General features: G+C 44.4%; 1 protein-coding gene across 1 annotated transcript in view; it reads right to left on the minus strand.

Moving 5' to 3' along the window:
• METTL25 (methyltransferase like 25) overlaps positions 1-11,684 on the minus strand; it is a 580,957-nt gene extending 569,273 nt beyond the window's left edge. The window contains exon 1 of the mRNA XM_085652969.1: positions 11,213-11,684. Coding sequence (XP_085509095.1) covers positions 11,213-11,465 — 253 coding nt within the window. The 5' untranslated portion in view covers positions 11,466-11,684. The remainder of the gene's footprint in view (positions 1-11,212) is intronic.
• Between the last annotated feature and the right edge of the window lie 5,886 nt (positions 11,685-17,570).

Genomic DNA, 17,570 nt, shown 5'->3' on the forward strand with positions numbered 1-17,570 from the left:
ATGACCGGTCATATCTTGTATTGATTATTGTGAGAATATATGCGTTGCAACACATATAGGCAGGTAATGTGGAGATATTTCTCCGGAACTGTGTAACTTTGAACGGCACAACGTTTAAGTGCCATTTTTGATAATACTGCATATTCTGCATTATTTTTGAGCATGCCTGCTTTTAGCGCACTCCATAAGTGGTGCTGCTGCTTTGGAAACCGGTTAAACCTCGAGGAATCTGCTCCAGCTCCCCCAGAGGGGACTCCTAATAGGGATATGTATGTGAAGCATGGTCTTTCCTCCATAATGTACAGCACAGTATGGAGGAAATATACCAGAAAGGATCCTGAGTTACGGTGGCCGTTGTATGGGTCGTTTGATATGCGTAAGATTGAGTATGTGGAACAGTGTATGTGTAAACGGCGTGCTCGTCAAGACATGTTTGAATGTGTGCGATTATGGGTGAAGGAAGTGCGTGAGCGAGAGAAACGTGAGAAAGCGCTGTTTGATAAAGAGCAACGTAAGAATGATCATGTGAGAGCGCAAGAAGCAAAGCGTCGGGAGGAAAGAGAACAGACGGAGAGGCAAGAGAAAGAACGCAGGTTACAAGTCTCGGGTCAATATGCTGTTCGTCAGCCACTCTATCCTGTTCTTAATAATCATGACGATGATTTTTATTTATTAGATCGTTCTCCGCCTCCTTATGTCGGCGCGTCTGCCCCGGGGCCACAAGATTCTGGATCGGGTTCGGGTAAGGTAGACACGCGGTCCATGTTATCGGCTGAGCGAATGGGTGAGCTTCGGCAGGTTTCCTATCGTGCATGTAAGGGCAAGTTATCCCTTGCTGAGTTGTTGGATTCCTGGGAGTCGTGGCAGGATAGAGAAAGGTTGTATTTCTTGGGACACTTTTCTGATGAAGTGATTGGTGCCTTTCGGAAATATTCCAGTGTCTTTGAACCTGACGATGTGGTATTAGATGCTAAAGCATTGCGTAATGGTGTTTTCTCTCCCTCTAAGGCGCCTGAGGCGGTTCGGCGACTGTTTGCGTTGCGGGATGCGGCGAACGACCTTAAAGAGAAAGCACGCCAACAAGTCGAGGAGGAGAAGCGGTCGGCTTCACGTACCGGAGATGGCCATTCATCCACCTCTCAATCAGATAAGAGCGATCTAGTGCATGCTAAACCAATGCGAGAGGCGGCGCCTTTGTATGTTCCTCCTAAAGGAACGGGGACTAGCTCGGATATTACCTCCGCCGATGCTAAGGGATATTTTGTGTATAATTGGGTTTATACTCCCTGGCACAGGGCTGACGTCATGGCATTAAAGAATGCGTTGCCTGATCCCCGCAAGAATCCAGCGGCCTTTTACGAAGAAGTCGAGGGGGCCTTGAATTCTTGTATTATGACCTTAGCAGATATAGATTTGTTTTTTGGGCTTATTCTACCACCAGATATGTGGCGATCTGTGCGGAAGGTGGATGATGCTGCCGCTTTTAAGGCTCGATGGTCTGAGCTTGAGGATGAGGATAGGGAGAGAAAGCCCGCGCAGAAACCACCTCAGATTATCTTAGATCTCCCAGCTGCTATTCTGACTAAGTTGAAGACAATCATTCCCCCTAAAAAGATTGACTGGAATATGCTAGCCTCGTGCAAGCAGAAAGTCGATGAATCAGTTGCAGATTTCTTTACGCGCTTTGAGGAGACGTTTCATGATTTTAGTGGTCAGTCTCTTACGGATGACACGGGTCGACACCTTTTTGCTGATAAATATGTGGCGAATTTATTACCGGCGATCGCAGCCCGCCTAAAAGCGAGTGAAAGTTCTTGGTCCACTGCGACCCCGACAGCCCTCCTGACTATAGCTCAGTACTATGAGCGCCAGGAGCAAGAAGCGAAGGGGCAGGAGGAGAAGAAATCGAAGGATTTAAAAACAAAGGTGATGTTAGCACAAGTATATGGTCCGCCCCGACGGGGTGTAAATAGAGGTAGGGGAGGATTTTATGGTCCTCCCTCGGGCCGATCTGATCTGAATAGGAATCAATGTGCGTATTGTAAGCAACCGGGACACTGGGCCAGAGATTGCCCAGCGTTGCATGCTTCGCGTCAGGGACACAATCAGGGTGGCCCGAGAGGTAGAGGGGGTTTCTCGAATTTTAGAGGGAATTCTAATGATCACGCTCGTTTTGACCCTGCCGGGCAGCAGCGAGATAGGTCTAATGTTTTCGATCGACAAAACCAGTATCAAGTGTCGGGGATTGACCGTTCTGGGTACCATGATTCTCAGCATGCATAGGAATGCGTTGGATGGGGGTTAGAATCAGTTGAGGTGCCGGTTGATCAGAAGGGTCCTTACGTATCAGCTGAGGTTTTGGGTTCTACTGATCAGTTCCTAGTGGATACAGGAGCGACTCGTAGTGCGCTGTCTAAACAATTGGTTCCGAGGGCTCCCCCATCTGGCTTAATGGTTACATCGGTAGGGTTTGATGGTACACTCTCCCGAAGCCCTCTTTCGCGGCCCCTCACATTTCAGGTTGATTCCTTTTCTGCGCCCTGTCCGTTTTTGCTTGCCCCGAACACGCCGGACAATATTATGGGCCTTGATATGCTGAAGCACTTCAGAGCTACGATCCGCTGTTCCCCTGCTGGAGTGCGGGTGATATTGAATGACAATTACCCCCTGTCTGAACGGATGTGTGTGGTTACAGAAGATGCTGTGTTAGCTACCCTCCCTTGTGCTCTGTGGGCCACCTCGGATACTGATGTGGGACAGATGGTGATTCCGCCTGTTCACATTAGTGTCCAGGAGGGGGCGGTGTTACCACGCCTTCCACAGTATCGTATTTCGCAGGAGGGGGAAGAGGCTCTTATACAGATTGTGCAGGATTTGATTAAGGTGGGAGTAGTGGAAGAAGTTCCCTATAATGTTTGTAATAGCCCGATTCTACCCATTTTGAAAAAGGTTACGGATGCCAAAGTCTATCGGTTTATCATTGATTTGAGAGAAGTGAACAAGATCGTGATACCCCAGTACCCAGTGGTCTCTGATATCACGACGTTGCTTACTTTGGTCCCGCCTACGGCGACCACGTTTTCAGTTATTGATTTGAAAAATGCCTTCTTTTCAATTCCCATTCATCCCGATAGTCGATACCTTTTTGGTTTCACTCTAAATAATAGGTCTTACCGATTTTGTAGAATACCTCAGGGCTACACAGAAAGCCCTAGCATTTACAGTCAAGCTCTGAAAAGACAATTGGACTCCTTTGTTCTGCCTGAGGGTGTCGCCCTCATTCAATATGTCGATGACATCTTGTTGGCGGCCGACACTTCGGAGTTGTGCGAAAGGAGTACGTTGTCCTTGCTTTCCTTTTTGGCATCCCACAATCACAAAGTCTCTCGGAAAAAGTTGCAATTCTGTAGACCAAAGGTGACTTATCTGGGTCACCTTTTGTCTAAGGAGGGGCGTGCACTCACACCAGATCGTGTCCAAGTAATTCTGGACACGCCAACGCCGTCCACACAGAAGGACGTGCGTGCATTTTTGGGTCTCGTGTCGTTTTGTAGGCAATGGGTACTAGGGTTTTCACACATAGCTAAGCCATTGTTAGCTCTTTTGACAAAGGACACACCTATCCCGCTTCCTTGGACGAATGAGTGTGACACTGCCTTTCAGAAACTGCGACAGGCTCTCTGTTCAGCAACAGTGTTAGGGACTCCTGATTATACCAAACCTTTTTCGCTGTATGTGCATGAGAAAGATGGATGTGCATTATCAGTTTTAGTGCAGATGCACGGCGACAAGCAGCGCCCTTGTGCATATTTTTCGGCTGTACTTGATCCTGTTGCCCGAGCATTGCCTGGTTGTTTTCGCTCGGTTGCGGCAACAGCTGTGTCAATACGCCAAAGCGAGGGAATTGTGTTATCTCATAAGCTGTTGGTATTAGTCCCCCACGCTGTTGAAGCCTTGCTTAATCAGACAAAGACTCAGCATTTGACCAGTGCCCGTTTAACGGGATATGAGCTGACGCTTTTGGCTCCTCATATTACGTTGAAGAGGTGCGTGACGTTAAATCCGGCCACATTGTTGCCATACCCCGAGACTCGGTCTGAGGCACGGAAAGCACATGATTGTATCCTTGTGACCGAGGAACAAACAAAGGGTCGTATTGATCTCCAGGATACGCCCTTTTCAGATGTAGATGGAGAATTGTGGGTGGACGGGTCATGCCTGAAGCTACCAGATGGTACGGCTTCAGCAGCGTATGCAATTACCACATTGCAAACAATAGTGGAGACAGCACGCATACCACAGAAATCAGCCCAAGCAGCGGAACTGATAGCATTAACACGAGCATGTGAGCTCAGTACAGGATTGTGTGTGAATGTTTATACAGATAGCCGCTATGCCTTCGGAGTAGCGCACGATTTCGGCCTGCTCTGGAAGGAAAGAGGGTTCTTAACGTCACATGGAGTACAAATAATGCATGGGGAGTTAGTTCATAATCTTTTAACTGCATTGACATATCCGAAGAAAATTGCCATCGTTAAATGTAGCGCCCATAGGAAAGTAGTCGATAAAGTTGGAGAAGGGAATGCGTTAGCAGACCGGGTGGCACGGGAGACTGCGATGCAGCCCGGTGCTACTGCCATGTATGTAGTGAAGTCGCAAGTAGAAAGATGGCATGATGCAAAGGAAGAAGTGCGAGAAATACAGAGGACCGCTTCTGACAAAGAACGGGAGCAATGGTCCAGTGAGGGAGAATTGGATGATGAGGGCTGCTGGAGAAATAAGCAGATGGATAGATGGAAATTACCCACGGCTTTTGTACAACCTATGGTTCAGATGGCACATGGGCTAGCACATGTTGGAGCTTCCGCAATTGTAAAATTGCTTACCCAAGTCTGGGAGCATCCAGAGATTGCTAGCACGGCAAAGAGGGTGGTGCAGACCTGTATGATCTGCCTGAGGTACAATCCAGGAAAGGGTACTCGAACCCCAGCAGGAGGGTTTGTAACGCCTACTGCACCCTTTGAGGTTTTGCAGATGGATTACATCCAGCTTGAGCGTTGTAACAATTTGAAGTATGTTCTAGTAGTGGTGTGTGCCTTTAGCAAATGGGTTGAGGCATACCCTACGAAGGACAATACTGCAATGACTACCGCCAAGATGCTGTTGAAGGAGTTCTTCCCTCGATATGGCGTTTGTAGACTTCTGTGGAGTGATAACGGACCCCACTTTATAGCGGATGTTATAAAGTATGTTTTGAAGGGTCTAGGCATCACCCAGAAGTTCCACGCAGTATTCCACCCTCAATCTGCAGGACTAGTTGAGAAGTATAATGGTACACTGAAGCTTAAGATCACTAAAATTCAAGCTTCGACGTCTTTGACTTGGCCAGATGCTTTACCGCTGGCGTTGTTGTCAATTAGATCGGTACCGCACTCTCGAATCGGTCTTACACCGTACGAGATTGTCTTTGGACGTCCAATGAATATTTGGGGTCCACCAAAACCTAAGACTGTGTATGATGTACCTTGTGTAATGATGAATGATTATCTGGCACAGTTAACGGATAACTTGGTTTCTATTCATCAACAGGTCCGGGAGGCGCTCCCTGATCGGTCCACCGGCGAAGGACATAGTCTCCGGCCTGGAGACTATGTCATGGTGAAAATCTTTGACAGGACGAACAGCCTGGAGCCGAGATGGGTTGGTCCTGAGCAAGTCTTACTGGCAACGAGGACGGCTGTGCAAGTGTCCAACAGAAAGAATTGGATCCACTCCCTGCACTGCCGCAAAGTACCGCCCGGATTGGTGGAGCCTGCTGTATTGACCGATCAACGAGAGATTCTGACCACAGAGAAAGGCCGTGCTGTGGAATCGAACGACGCTGAGGAGCTCTTTCCGGACCACGCGGCTCCTGGAGGAAAGCGATATCATCTGAGGCCAAGAAAGTGAATCCTTCAGTATCGGGACATGTTGTCAGAACGGCCCTTGGGTTAGTGAAACGGAGAGCCAATGAGGCAAGGGGGGGGGATCAGCCCTGCATTAGTGTAGCGACACCCGTCTTGGCCCGTTGGTGAAGAAATCGACCGCTGCCCAAGGGGAAGAGTTCTGACAAACCTTTTAGTTTCAGGAAGATATTGATTCTCTATTCTGACATGGAGAAAAGGAAGATCCTTTGTGCGACAGGTTTTATGCTCACAGTAGCTATTGTTGGGATAACCACATGGTTTGTGGAGGATGTGACTCCTGCTCGAGAGTTACTTGTGTTGACCACTCCAGTGCCTGAGGAGCACTACTTCTATACCCTTCCGTATCAAGAATTGAAGCATCGGCAATCTTATTTGAATAACACCTTCATCCAGATGTTGCATCATACCCACGTTGCCACAAATGCTACGAACTGTTGGATATGTGGTATGATGCCAGCTCATCAGAAGAAAGGAGGAACGCCATTCATACCTCTTCCTTTCTCTCATAATGGCTCTTGTAGAGCATGGTACACTTTGCTTTTTGCCACTCGGAAACCCACAGTGGGACGATTACTCTTCAGACTCAATAAAGAATGTCATCAGGATAAAGATGGATATCCGCAAGCGAATGGGACAATTTGGGAATGGGAAGAGTATCGACCAGACAATGAATCGATTCCATATGTTTTCACGAACACCAGAGACACTGTGGGAAAAGACAAATTTGTGATTCAAGTGGCACAAGCTCAAGCGGACCTGTGTGTCCAAAGTGTGGGTTATATTCCTGTTGGTGTTAGCGATTGTATTACCATATTGAACATTGATGGGTTGAATAACAGTACCTTCTTAGCATCCCATAATACATACTTTGTATGCGGAAATAAAGGTTATTACCGTTTGCCAGCCGGTTGGTCCGGAGTATGTTATGTAGCATTTTTGTTGCCTCCTGTATTTTTGGCACCTGCATCCTATCATAAGGATTTGAAGTTGTTAAATAATGTGACTGTAAATAGGTATAAACGTACTCTATCAATTGATGACGTAGACCAGACTGACACCAGTCTGCAGCAGTATATTGATTTTAATCTAGGATTGTTTTTCTTTGTTGGAGCTGCCCTAAATAGTAGGAAAGTTCGAAGATTAACAAGAGTGGTAGAGGCTGTGACAAACCAAACCGCTGCTGCTCTTGGGAATCTTACGGAAGAATTACAGATTACCAGAATTGTTGCATTGCAGAATCGTATGGTGTTAGATGTTATGTTAGCTGATCGAGGTGGAGCTTGTAAAATTATCGGAAGTAGTTGCTGTGTGTTTATTCCTGACCACAAACCGTCAGTCTATAATGCAATCAACAGGTTGCATAAAATTGCAGCTGAAATCCATACAGAAAACGGCACTTGGTCCTTTTCTGGATGGTTTTGGGCATTGATCACTGCTTGGGGTTGGAAGGTTTTAACTGGTCTCTGTATAATTATAGCAGTTCTGTTTTCTTGCTGCATCTGTGTCCAGTGTGGTCCCTTGCTCTGTTCCTTATGTATATCATTCTGTATCCCCGATAAGAAAGCTATTGCCAATGTCACTTATCAGAAACGTTTAGCTAGGGAAGTAGAAGAGATGATGATAATTGACATATACGATGATTATCCTAACAAACCGGATGTCTTCAGTAAATGCTGAAAGGGTCGTCTGTTGTAAATTGAAACTACGATGTGATTAAGCATTTACTAAAGACATGAATTCTCCTGCCTTACACATGTCTCTTTCGTTATGTTGACTGAAGTTTGGACTCCATTTTGTATTGTCATGTCTCCATGTGCTCAACACGAGGAGAGTCCTATCTTTGTGTCAGTTGCTCTTGTAATCTGCCTAGTAACAGTCTATAAATAGTTCCTTTGTCCGTCTGGCGCATGCCCAGACTTGACCACATCTGTTATCAGTTAGTCCTTGCTTGACCATGTTTTCGCGGGCTCAAGGAGTATGTCAGCTCCGCCCACATATTGATCTTGTATCGAAAATGTCCATAAAAGGTAACATTCTTCGCCTCATGTTGTATCCTCCCACTTATGAGCCCCTCTGTTGTGTATAAAAGGGGACCGTGTACGAAAGTTCTGTGTGCTACTCTATGCAATACTGGAGGGTATTGTATGGATTGTAGGACCACCCTTAAGGGTTAATAAACTCTGTCTTTGTACTTTGCAGTTTCCGTGCCAACTTCCTTATAGATTCCATTACAGGAGAGCGAACCCTTGTGTCCTGCGGGCCTAGCTGGGGCCTGTACTCATCAAGCGCAGTGGGCAGAGCAGGATGCGGTGGGGGGAAGCCGACAGACGACGCAATAGGTATTATTTAATTAATTATACCTATTCTGTTGTCTGTCGACTTCCCCTTGCCTCCCATCCCACCCCACCGCCTTTACCTGTGCCAGCCGTGGTTGCGTTCACCACTGGCCACACTGTGTCCACGCGAGGTCAAGACCCACTGATAGTGACCATTTGACCATTAATTTATGACTCCAAAGGCAGCAACAAACATTCCTCACCATATATGGTACTCCAGAAACATTTATGATCTGTCATGTTTTTGTATATAAGGACATCTACCAAATGTAAATTGAGACAGTTCTCAAACCTAGTGCCTGTAACTGTTCTCTCGGCCGAACTGTTTAGATAAACTAATTGTTCCTTTTTTGTCAAACACCTCTTGTATTATGTTTTTTCTAAAGATCTCAAATCCAAGCAACATGTTCACTTTTCCTTTCTGCTTTATCTTTATCCTGCTCTTCTTTTTCTGTGACTATAGTAAGGAACTTTTATACATGTTCTATTATTTCCTCTCTCTCCAAGTTCTCTCTTGTCTATTCATTTTATTCTCCAGCCACTATCAAAATGAGCTTTTCACCTGCTTTCTTTTTCTGTAGCCATGCGATCCCACTTGTCAAGTGCCTCAAACTGTTTAGGGCTAGGCATTGGGTATTGTCTATAGTTTGGCTCAAGAAATCTAGTTTTATGACATTAAAAGTACCCTCTATTGGAAATTGGAGCGCTTCATTGTGTGTGGTATATTCATCGCAATCTAAAATCCAGGTACACATATAGTACCCAATCTCTTTCATCCTTTCATAGGATAGTGTTCTTTCTGTAGGTCTGTTCTGACCCTCCCTGGATACTACAGTAACCTTAGACTTTACCGACAAGCTTTCCATTCAAAACAACCCACAAGATCAACTCAAAATCACAACAAACAACCTAGCAAACAATAACCAGTCCCAACAAGGCTCTTTGAAAGGTCAACCTATCACAGTGCGGATTCATCAGCAACCAAACAGAACACTACTATATGGTGAAGTTTCACCAATCCCAAAACGGCTTCCTAGCTAAGCAACTAATCACATCACAACTTATCCATGAATTAGAAAAAAACTACACAGCCTCTTTAAACTCACGTAACTAAACAAACCCAGTGTCTGTCTACCCAAGAAAGAAAGGAAAAGTAGGTAAATCAATCAATTCAATCAAAACCATGAAACTTCAGGAGCAAGAACAAAGCTCCAAATCAAGAACAGAAACCAAAAGCTCAGTTTAAACCATGATTCACACTAGGTAGATCCCCGCCAAGCAGCAATCCACCCCAGTGTGCTTGTTCTGTGCACAAGAATAATATACACTAACAGGAATTAGGCATACGTCGTAAAAAACAAATGAATTAGTCAAGAATCCCTATCAATATGTGAGTGGTGCTTTGTTCCACATACCACAATTATAGACAAGTGCTGATCTGCAAGATCTTGGATTTTGAGAAATATGATAACCAAACCAACCAATAAAACCTCACATGCGTTTACAAATATGAATAATAACACAACATCACAGTAATCAATCCAGCAATTGAACCCATAATCACCATCACATACCCAAACAACTCACAACAGAACCAGAATTCCAGCTCTCAAACTCACTTTTCAAAAAGCATTAAAAACATTTCAATTCTCCCTATTCATACTTACACACCATATTGTAAAGGAAGAACAGCTTGTCACTTTGTAAGAATCTCCATGACACCGAACGTTTGGCAAAGTTGCAAAAACTCCTTTTTCCCTTGGTACAGGCATTAAAACCTCAAAAACCATGGGAAAACCATTTGGGCAACTCTAGGGATCTTCAAGAATAAGGAGGCACTCTTACGCAACCATCCTCTGCTACTACATTTGTGGAAGCAAGATCCCCAATAATTTAATGAACACCAATATTTTGATTACACCCCAAAATGTACCTCTGGCGATTCAGCTCCAACACCCTTGATCCAGCATTAAGAGACACCACCTTACCCACCTTCAGGCCAACCAAGTAGCAGCAGAGTAAACCAAATAGTTAGTGAGACCTCTCAAGAAATGAGTTCTAGATCAATAAAAAGTTAGAGTTTTATTACAAAAATTAGAATATGCAATGCAGAATAATGAAAGCTGCTCGCCATGAAGGCACAGATACGAAGATATAAAATCAGTATCGATTTTGTCAGGTTCTTAAAGAACACTAACTGCATTTTTAATTGAGAAGGAAGTCTCTCAATAATCGAACAGACTGTGAGAAAAATGAAAGTTTCTCCGAAAAGGAAAGAGTTCCATGAGAAAAAATAAAAATCCCCCCAACCACATAAAACATGGGGGTTTTATACATATATTACGCACAAACTATGAGAAAAAACTGACGCTTCAGCACATAGACAAATCAGAAATGTATTGTCACAAATAAAGGCTAGAACACTAGCCCACTTCTAAGAATAAAGAATCTTCCAATTATGTCATATGGGTCTGTGGGGCTAGAAATCTCATAGGGGGGGCATTGATTGGGAGGGAGAATGAGCAGCAGCAGAATAAGCAAAACAACAGAAATTGCATTCTTTTTAATAAACAGCATGTGCATGCTGGAACTCGTAGTTTCACTTAATGCATTGCAGGTATACTATTCCCAAAGAAATGCAAGCAATGAAGCGATCATACTGCCAGCGAGAAAAAATCCTTGCATCAACTAAATGCATCACAGCTGCCATGGGGCCACACAGCAGCTATGCCGGGACTGCCTCCAGTGAAGGCTCGCAGTTGCTATGACCCGGTAACAGGAAGTAATATGACGAGACACAGTGTGGCCGGAAGAGCATGGAGTAGGCTGTGTGTTTGTATGCAGAGGTGGGACTTTTTCTACGTCCCTCCTACCCATTTCAAACAGTGTATTCTCCCAAGCAGCACTTACCCCAGGTCCTAGTGGGCTCCGGGTGAGTCAGCTGTTCTGGCGGGTGGTGCCGAGTGAAGGCTGCTAGCACGGCCTCGGGGGAGCAACACACCAACTCGTCCCACACCCCGCGGGTGTAGAAGTCCCCCGTGTGCGCGTTGGAGATGGGCAGAGCCACGGACAGGAAGCTTCGGACAGCGCGCAGCCTTTGGCGCAGCAGTTCCCAGGCAGGCTGCTCCAGGGTAGAGAGCGGGGGGCGATCAGAGGAGGACATTGCCGCTGCTGGTCTAGAGCGGCGGGGTCTGCCTGCCTGAGAGACGCAGCTTACTCCTGCAGCGTGGCCCGCTAAACAGCGACAGCCCTGCCTCCAACCCGCCCAGCGCACGCCTCACCCCTAGCACAGCAACGTGCTGCCACGCTTTCCCGTGAAAATGTCCTGGCCATCTCTCCCCGACAGAATGCGAGCTATTAAAGTAAAGATTGGTTTACTCCTGCCGCGCGTCACAACTAGTCAATACATTTGAATCCACTTATGACAGACCTTCCCAAAATGACAGCGAGTGAGCATCGTGTTCAAAAGAGCTAAAAAATGTTTTAATAAAAACTAAATTCTGCTGCTTTTAAAGCGCTTTGATATCAATACTGGAACAGTTTGGCGCGTCCGTCAATCGGTAAAATCCTCTAGCGAAATTTCAAATGCAAAAAGAATATTCTGCTTGGCCAGAATGTATAATTTGCAATAACAATGCTTATTTCGTGCGATCGTAGTATTTTAATCACATTAAATCCTTTAATGTGAATCAAAACTATATTAATAAGCGAAACCAATTTTAACCCATCGCTTGCTCAACAGACGAACCTTTGACACTTTGGATGGTGGAACATTCTCAATTTTTCTTGTAAGGTAGTCAAATATTTACACAATTATTAAATTTCTCGACCGCCAGTCGCGGCATTAGAAAAGTTTTGTGAAAATGTAGGAAATAAAAAAGAAATATAAACATAATGGATGTACCTATGCTTAAAATTCCTCTCAAAATTATTTAAAGGAAAGGGTTGTGGTGCTTAAGGTAGGTTTAAAGTTCCCAATTAATTATGAAACAGTGGTGCTGTATATGGGCAGCAAACACGTTTATGTTCCTACCGGAGAAATATGGGTTCACCTGCTCCTCTTAAAGCAATTAGCACCTGTATTCTCCAATAATAACTGGTGCTTCCTGGGGATGGTGCCGTACAACAGCTGTTCATTGTGAGGGCAAAGGGGAATGGAAAGGTATTAGCTTAATATGAGCCTTGTATATTACCATTAGTATGGCTTTGCTAGCAAACGTAACCATTATCTTCACCCAGAAAAGGTATTTTGTTAGAAGGTGTAAAAGTATTTAATGGGAAGTCAGAGTAACTAGCAATTTTGTGACCAAGTGTTAAAAGTACTAAAATCCACGCTACTATATTTGAAAAGGATATTGCAAGTTGCCTCGAGGTTCTGTAACCTCATGATGAAAGTTGGTCATCACTTTCCTTCTCATATTTCGTCACCTAACTCCTTAGTTGCATGCAATATCATTTTCATTAACGGGTGCCATAGCAGGTACCTTATTTGATTTATATTGAATTTGGGTGGGCAGACTGTGTGAGATTGCTGTACCTTTCAGCCTTAGTGTGGTATTCCCCCAAATGTTTTGCCTTCCTCCTCCATTTTTTCTGGCCTTAGAACTCTGCACACTTTACCACTTCTAATCAATGCTAATGTGCATGTGCTCACTCCTTAAAAACATGATAACATTGGCTTATAATCAATTGTCATATTTAATTTACTTATAAGTCCCTAGTAAAGCAGTACTACATTTACCCAGGGCCTGTATTTTAAATGCTACTAGTGGGCCTGCAACACTTATTGTGCCTCCCAATTAAGTAGCACAGGTCTCTGACCTACCACTGCAGCCTGTGTGGGCAGTTTTAAACTGGCACTGTGACCCTTTTGCCAGGACCAAACCTTCCTTCTAAATACTTGTAAGTCACTCCTAGGTTAGGCCCTGGACATCCCAAAGGTCAGGGTGCAGTGTATTTAAAAGGTTGGACATGTACTTTTGAATTTTACACGCCCTGATAGTGAGAAACACCTACATTTGTTTTTCAGTATTGCAAGGTGTACCTCTCCCATAGGATAACATTGGAGTTACCTTATTGAATTTAATAAGCTGTCATTTCCAAATGGGAACAGGTAATTAGTTCATTTTGGTGTCTTTGAAATTGTAATGAAAAATCTTGAGCTATGGTAAAGTTGGATTTTAAATTACAGTTTTGAAAATGCCACTTTTAGAAAGTTGGCATTTTCCTACCATAGCCATTTAGTGCCTGTGCCTGGGTCACATGACCAGCTGTAGCTGACAGTTCAGCTTTGTGTATTCCTGCTAGGCAGCCACACTCAATAGAGAGCTCTGGTGGGCCTGAATGGGCTATCTCTGGCAGGATGGGAGGGAGGAGCGGGGCACAGCCCTATTTACACTTGAATTGGTCCTGCCTCCACACAAAGGGCTGCATACCCCCTGTAGTTAGTCTGGAGCCAGAGCAGGGATGACAGGAAGCCTGTGAACTTCAACGGGGAAACCTCAAGAAGCTTTTCCCACTTTAAAGGAAAGCCCAGGTATAAATATTGGCCCGCAAACACCAACCCTTATTTTATATTAATTTGATAATGTGCAATGAATAACACCCAAGGTGTATCTGGGCTCTCGACCACCTCAGAGTCGCACCCACACATTAATACAACCAGGTTTTTAGGAGTCTTTTGAATTGGGCAAAATCCACACAGCTACAGAGATGATCAGGAAGCTGATTCAATGTCCACGTTGCAGTATAGGAGAAAGCTCTGCCCCATATCTCGTCATTTGTCCTTCAGGTACAGATACAATAGAGTTTGTGAGCGAGACAGAATATCCTAAAGAAAATGCGCTTTCTGACCAGCAGCCAGCCGAGGAGCCTTTTAGTACACTTCTGGGCCTGTGGATACTCTGCCAGGAAGGAGGACTGCTATGCTGTGGAAATAACTGCCACTCTGCTGGACTGCTGCTTTGAAAGACTGCTGACCTGCTGCCCTCTTGTCTGGGTGAGAAGGACTGGACCTGCATCTGTTGAACCCAGGACCCCAGAGTGACTCCATGGGCTAGTTGGCTGGCCTCCTGACTAGAGCCTCAGGATTAGAAGGCTCCAGCAACCTTGAACTCATCACCTGGACTCCAACATCTGTGAGTCCTACCCCGCCAAGTGGTGCCACCCCAGCCCTGGATCCTGAAGAGTGAACCTGAAGGTGCTCTGCCAGCCTTTCTGTGGATCCAGCAGAACTGATGCTGCATCTCAGTTGCGCAGCGCAATCCTAATTTGAACCAGCATTGTCTCTGCTGGTTCTACCTACATAAGGACTCCGCATCAATCTCGCAGCCCGTATAGGAAATTCCGATGCAGGCCCTCGCATCGCGAATCTCTCATAGACTGTAGCCTCAATGATGATGCAGGTTCTCGCAGCTTTTCCGAACCGATCAAATGGCTTGACTGGGCAGCGCATCCTCAACGCCAGACTTTGCATCACAAGCCCTCGACTGCAGGATCCTCAATGACAACTCATCACCTTGGCTATGTAACGCATTTTCAGCTCAGGACCTTGCACCACTCGGCTACCTGGATTTGTGGTGCTCTTGTTCAAAGGGCCTAACTGGGTTCCTGTAGCCAGCCCACACTCTCTTGCGGTGGGCCTTAACTTGTCACTTGGTCCCAGTCCGTCTCAACCAGATATCCACAGTTGGCCATTTTACTTTTCTGCACTATTTTGACTAAAACATTTAAACTTTCATATCTCCGGTTCTGCTGATTGTATTTTTGTTGTTTCAATCTTGTTTTATTTATTAAAAACTACTCTATTGTTCTAAGCTGGTGGGGATCATTTTGTGAAGTCGTTTCACTGTGTTACTGTTTAAAGTGTTGCATACACATATTACACATGGCCTCCAAGTTAAGCCAGACTGTTCTATGCCAAGCTACCCGATGGTTGAGCACAGGTCAATTTAGGGTTTACTTGTGACTTCACTCTGACAGGGATTGTGGTTCCTGCTTGAGTAGGGTTTCACCCCCGTCAACCAGTAACCCCATTTCTTACAGAGATCATTTGATGGGAAACCTATGAAGCGCATGGAAGCTTTTTCTGCTCATGGTGGTGTGTAATCTATGCCGTGAAAAATATAACTCGTTTATCAAGACTTGTATCTTATGCATGATGTGCTTCACTTACCTAATAGGGCAAAATAAGTATTGCATTGACTGTTGCCCCTGGACCATTCCACCATGTGCTTGGACACCCCACCTGGGATGGGTGGAGTGACTCCTTAACATCTGGATGCTCCTGGTTTCAAATGATCAGCAGTGGGACATTGGTGGTGCCCACTTAAAGGTGATGAGCTAACAGGGTGCGTCTTGAACCAGCTGCATGGAACAATGGTCTCTTTGATCCTTATGTTGAAGAATGCACCTTATCAAGGGGATTAATCAAAGCATGGCAGATCTAGAGTAGTCCCAGAACCCAGCTGGACTCAAAACCCCTTCCTATGTCATTTTATTTATTCGGTAGGTTTATTTTCTAGCACCTTGAAGTGACCATGGTGACATATGGTGCTGTACAGTTCTTAGCCAATATAACAAGGGGAACCCCTGACAAGTTAATGTAGGTAGGGAATCAGGGGAAAATAGAAAATTCACAAAGAGAAAACCTTTCTCTACCTATATATTTCAATATGTACACCGTATCATCTATTCAAACATTGACACTCTGACTGAACCAGCGAACAGAACATTTAACACATTAGGAAGAAACTATTCATTTTTAGATTTTATTTTTCATTTTTATCTAGGTCAAAAAGATCAGTTCCATTGCAATCATATATTAACAATTTATAGATAATAATACATAAAAATGACAAAAAGTTTTTATATACAACAGTATTGATCAAAGAAAGATCCCGTAAACAGTCATTCACAGCACACTCTCAGACTCACATCAATGTCATACAGCAACACCAATACATACATCACACTTATGTCAACAATAACCTAAATGAACAAAGAGGCCCCGCATACAATGAAATCAATATTCGAAAATCAGTGTATAGATACTCAATACCGTGCATGATTATACATATTTTGTTATGATTTCAAATACAATTTCAATATTTGAGAGGTGAAAAACAGGCAGGGGGGCCTCATTCAATGTGCCGACGCGCGTTTCGGTGACCACACCCTAATTCGGGTACCACCTTCCTCAGGGCGTACAAAGACCGTATGAAACGGGCTAGTGATGTAATGGGACCTATGTGGAATAGGGAAAACTAATCAAACTGTGGCTGTCCAGTCGTAAGAAAACACGAAAAACGGTCCTGACCTCCACCGGACCGCCAAGGTTCTTAGTAAATCAAATCAGCTAGGTAGACAGATGGGTTTCCTTGTTTGAAGGGGCGTGCAAATTGAGCGAAAATTAGAAAATGCTCGGGTCCCGTCAGTTTTAGTTGAAAGAAACACTTGAGATGGTTAAAGAGATTTGATCTGAGGTGTTAAAGAGGCGAAGTTTGTGTTCAAAGGAATTCCGGGGGCGATAACTGTTCTGGTCCCGGGAAACTGAACACACAGTTCTCTTGGTAGCGAAGAAGCAAACGATAAATAGACACGGGCTTTGATCCGAGATTGCGTATACAGTTGCAGCGTTTGAATAAGCTGATTAGCAGGAATGATGTATTACAGCCGATCGAGGCAAGCTCCGACTTAAGCGTCCTTCGGATGGATGAACAGAAAGCGGTCCGGTAAAATTGTGAATTTTCTGTACAGTTCTTAACCATTGAAAAAGAACATGTGCAAGAATGCCGCCTGTCTCACTTTTCACCTAAAAAAAGGACTCCTGGAATATACTCTGTTTCAAAGACCTCAACATAAATAAACTTCCTATCAAACTCTCGTAATTATATAATATAGAGTGATGAGGCCGCTCTAAAAGCAAACCAAATGAAGCAAGAAACAAACATTTTATCAGTAAGTTCTAAAGAAGCTTCACAAATATTAATGTCTCTGATCATACACATTAGTTAGAACTACACAACTTTCTCACTTGCTCCAGTTTAGAATATTTGAATTGTGTAATAAAGATTTGAAAAAATCCTGGAGATTCACATTCCGTACAGAGATCATTTTGCTCATGCAACCCAGTTTGGTATACTCATTTATAAATGGATTTATAGTACAGTGGTTCTTAACCTATGGTCCAGGGACCCCTGGTGGTCCACGAGGCCTCTTCAGGGGGTCTGCAGATGTTTTACAAAATTAAATAATATTCAAATTCATA

The sequence above is a fragment of the Triturus cristatus genome, chromosome 4_1, assembly GCF_964204655.1.
Source record: "Triturus cristatus chromosome 4_1, aTriCri1.1, whole genome shotgun sequence".
Classification (NCBI taxonomy): domain Eukaryota; kingdom Metazoa; phylum Chordata; class Amphibia; order Caudata; family Salamandridae; genus Triturus; species Triturus cristatus.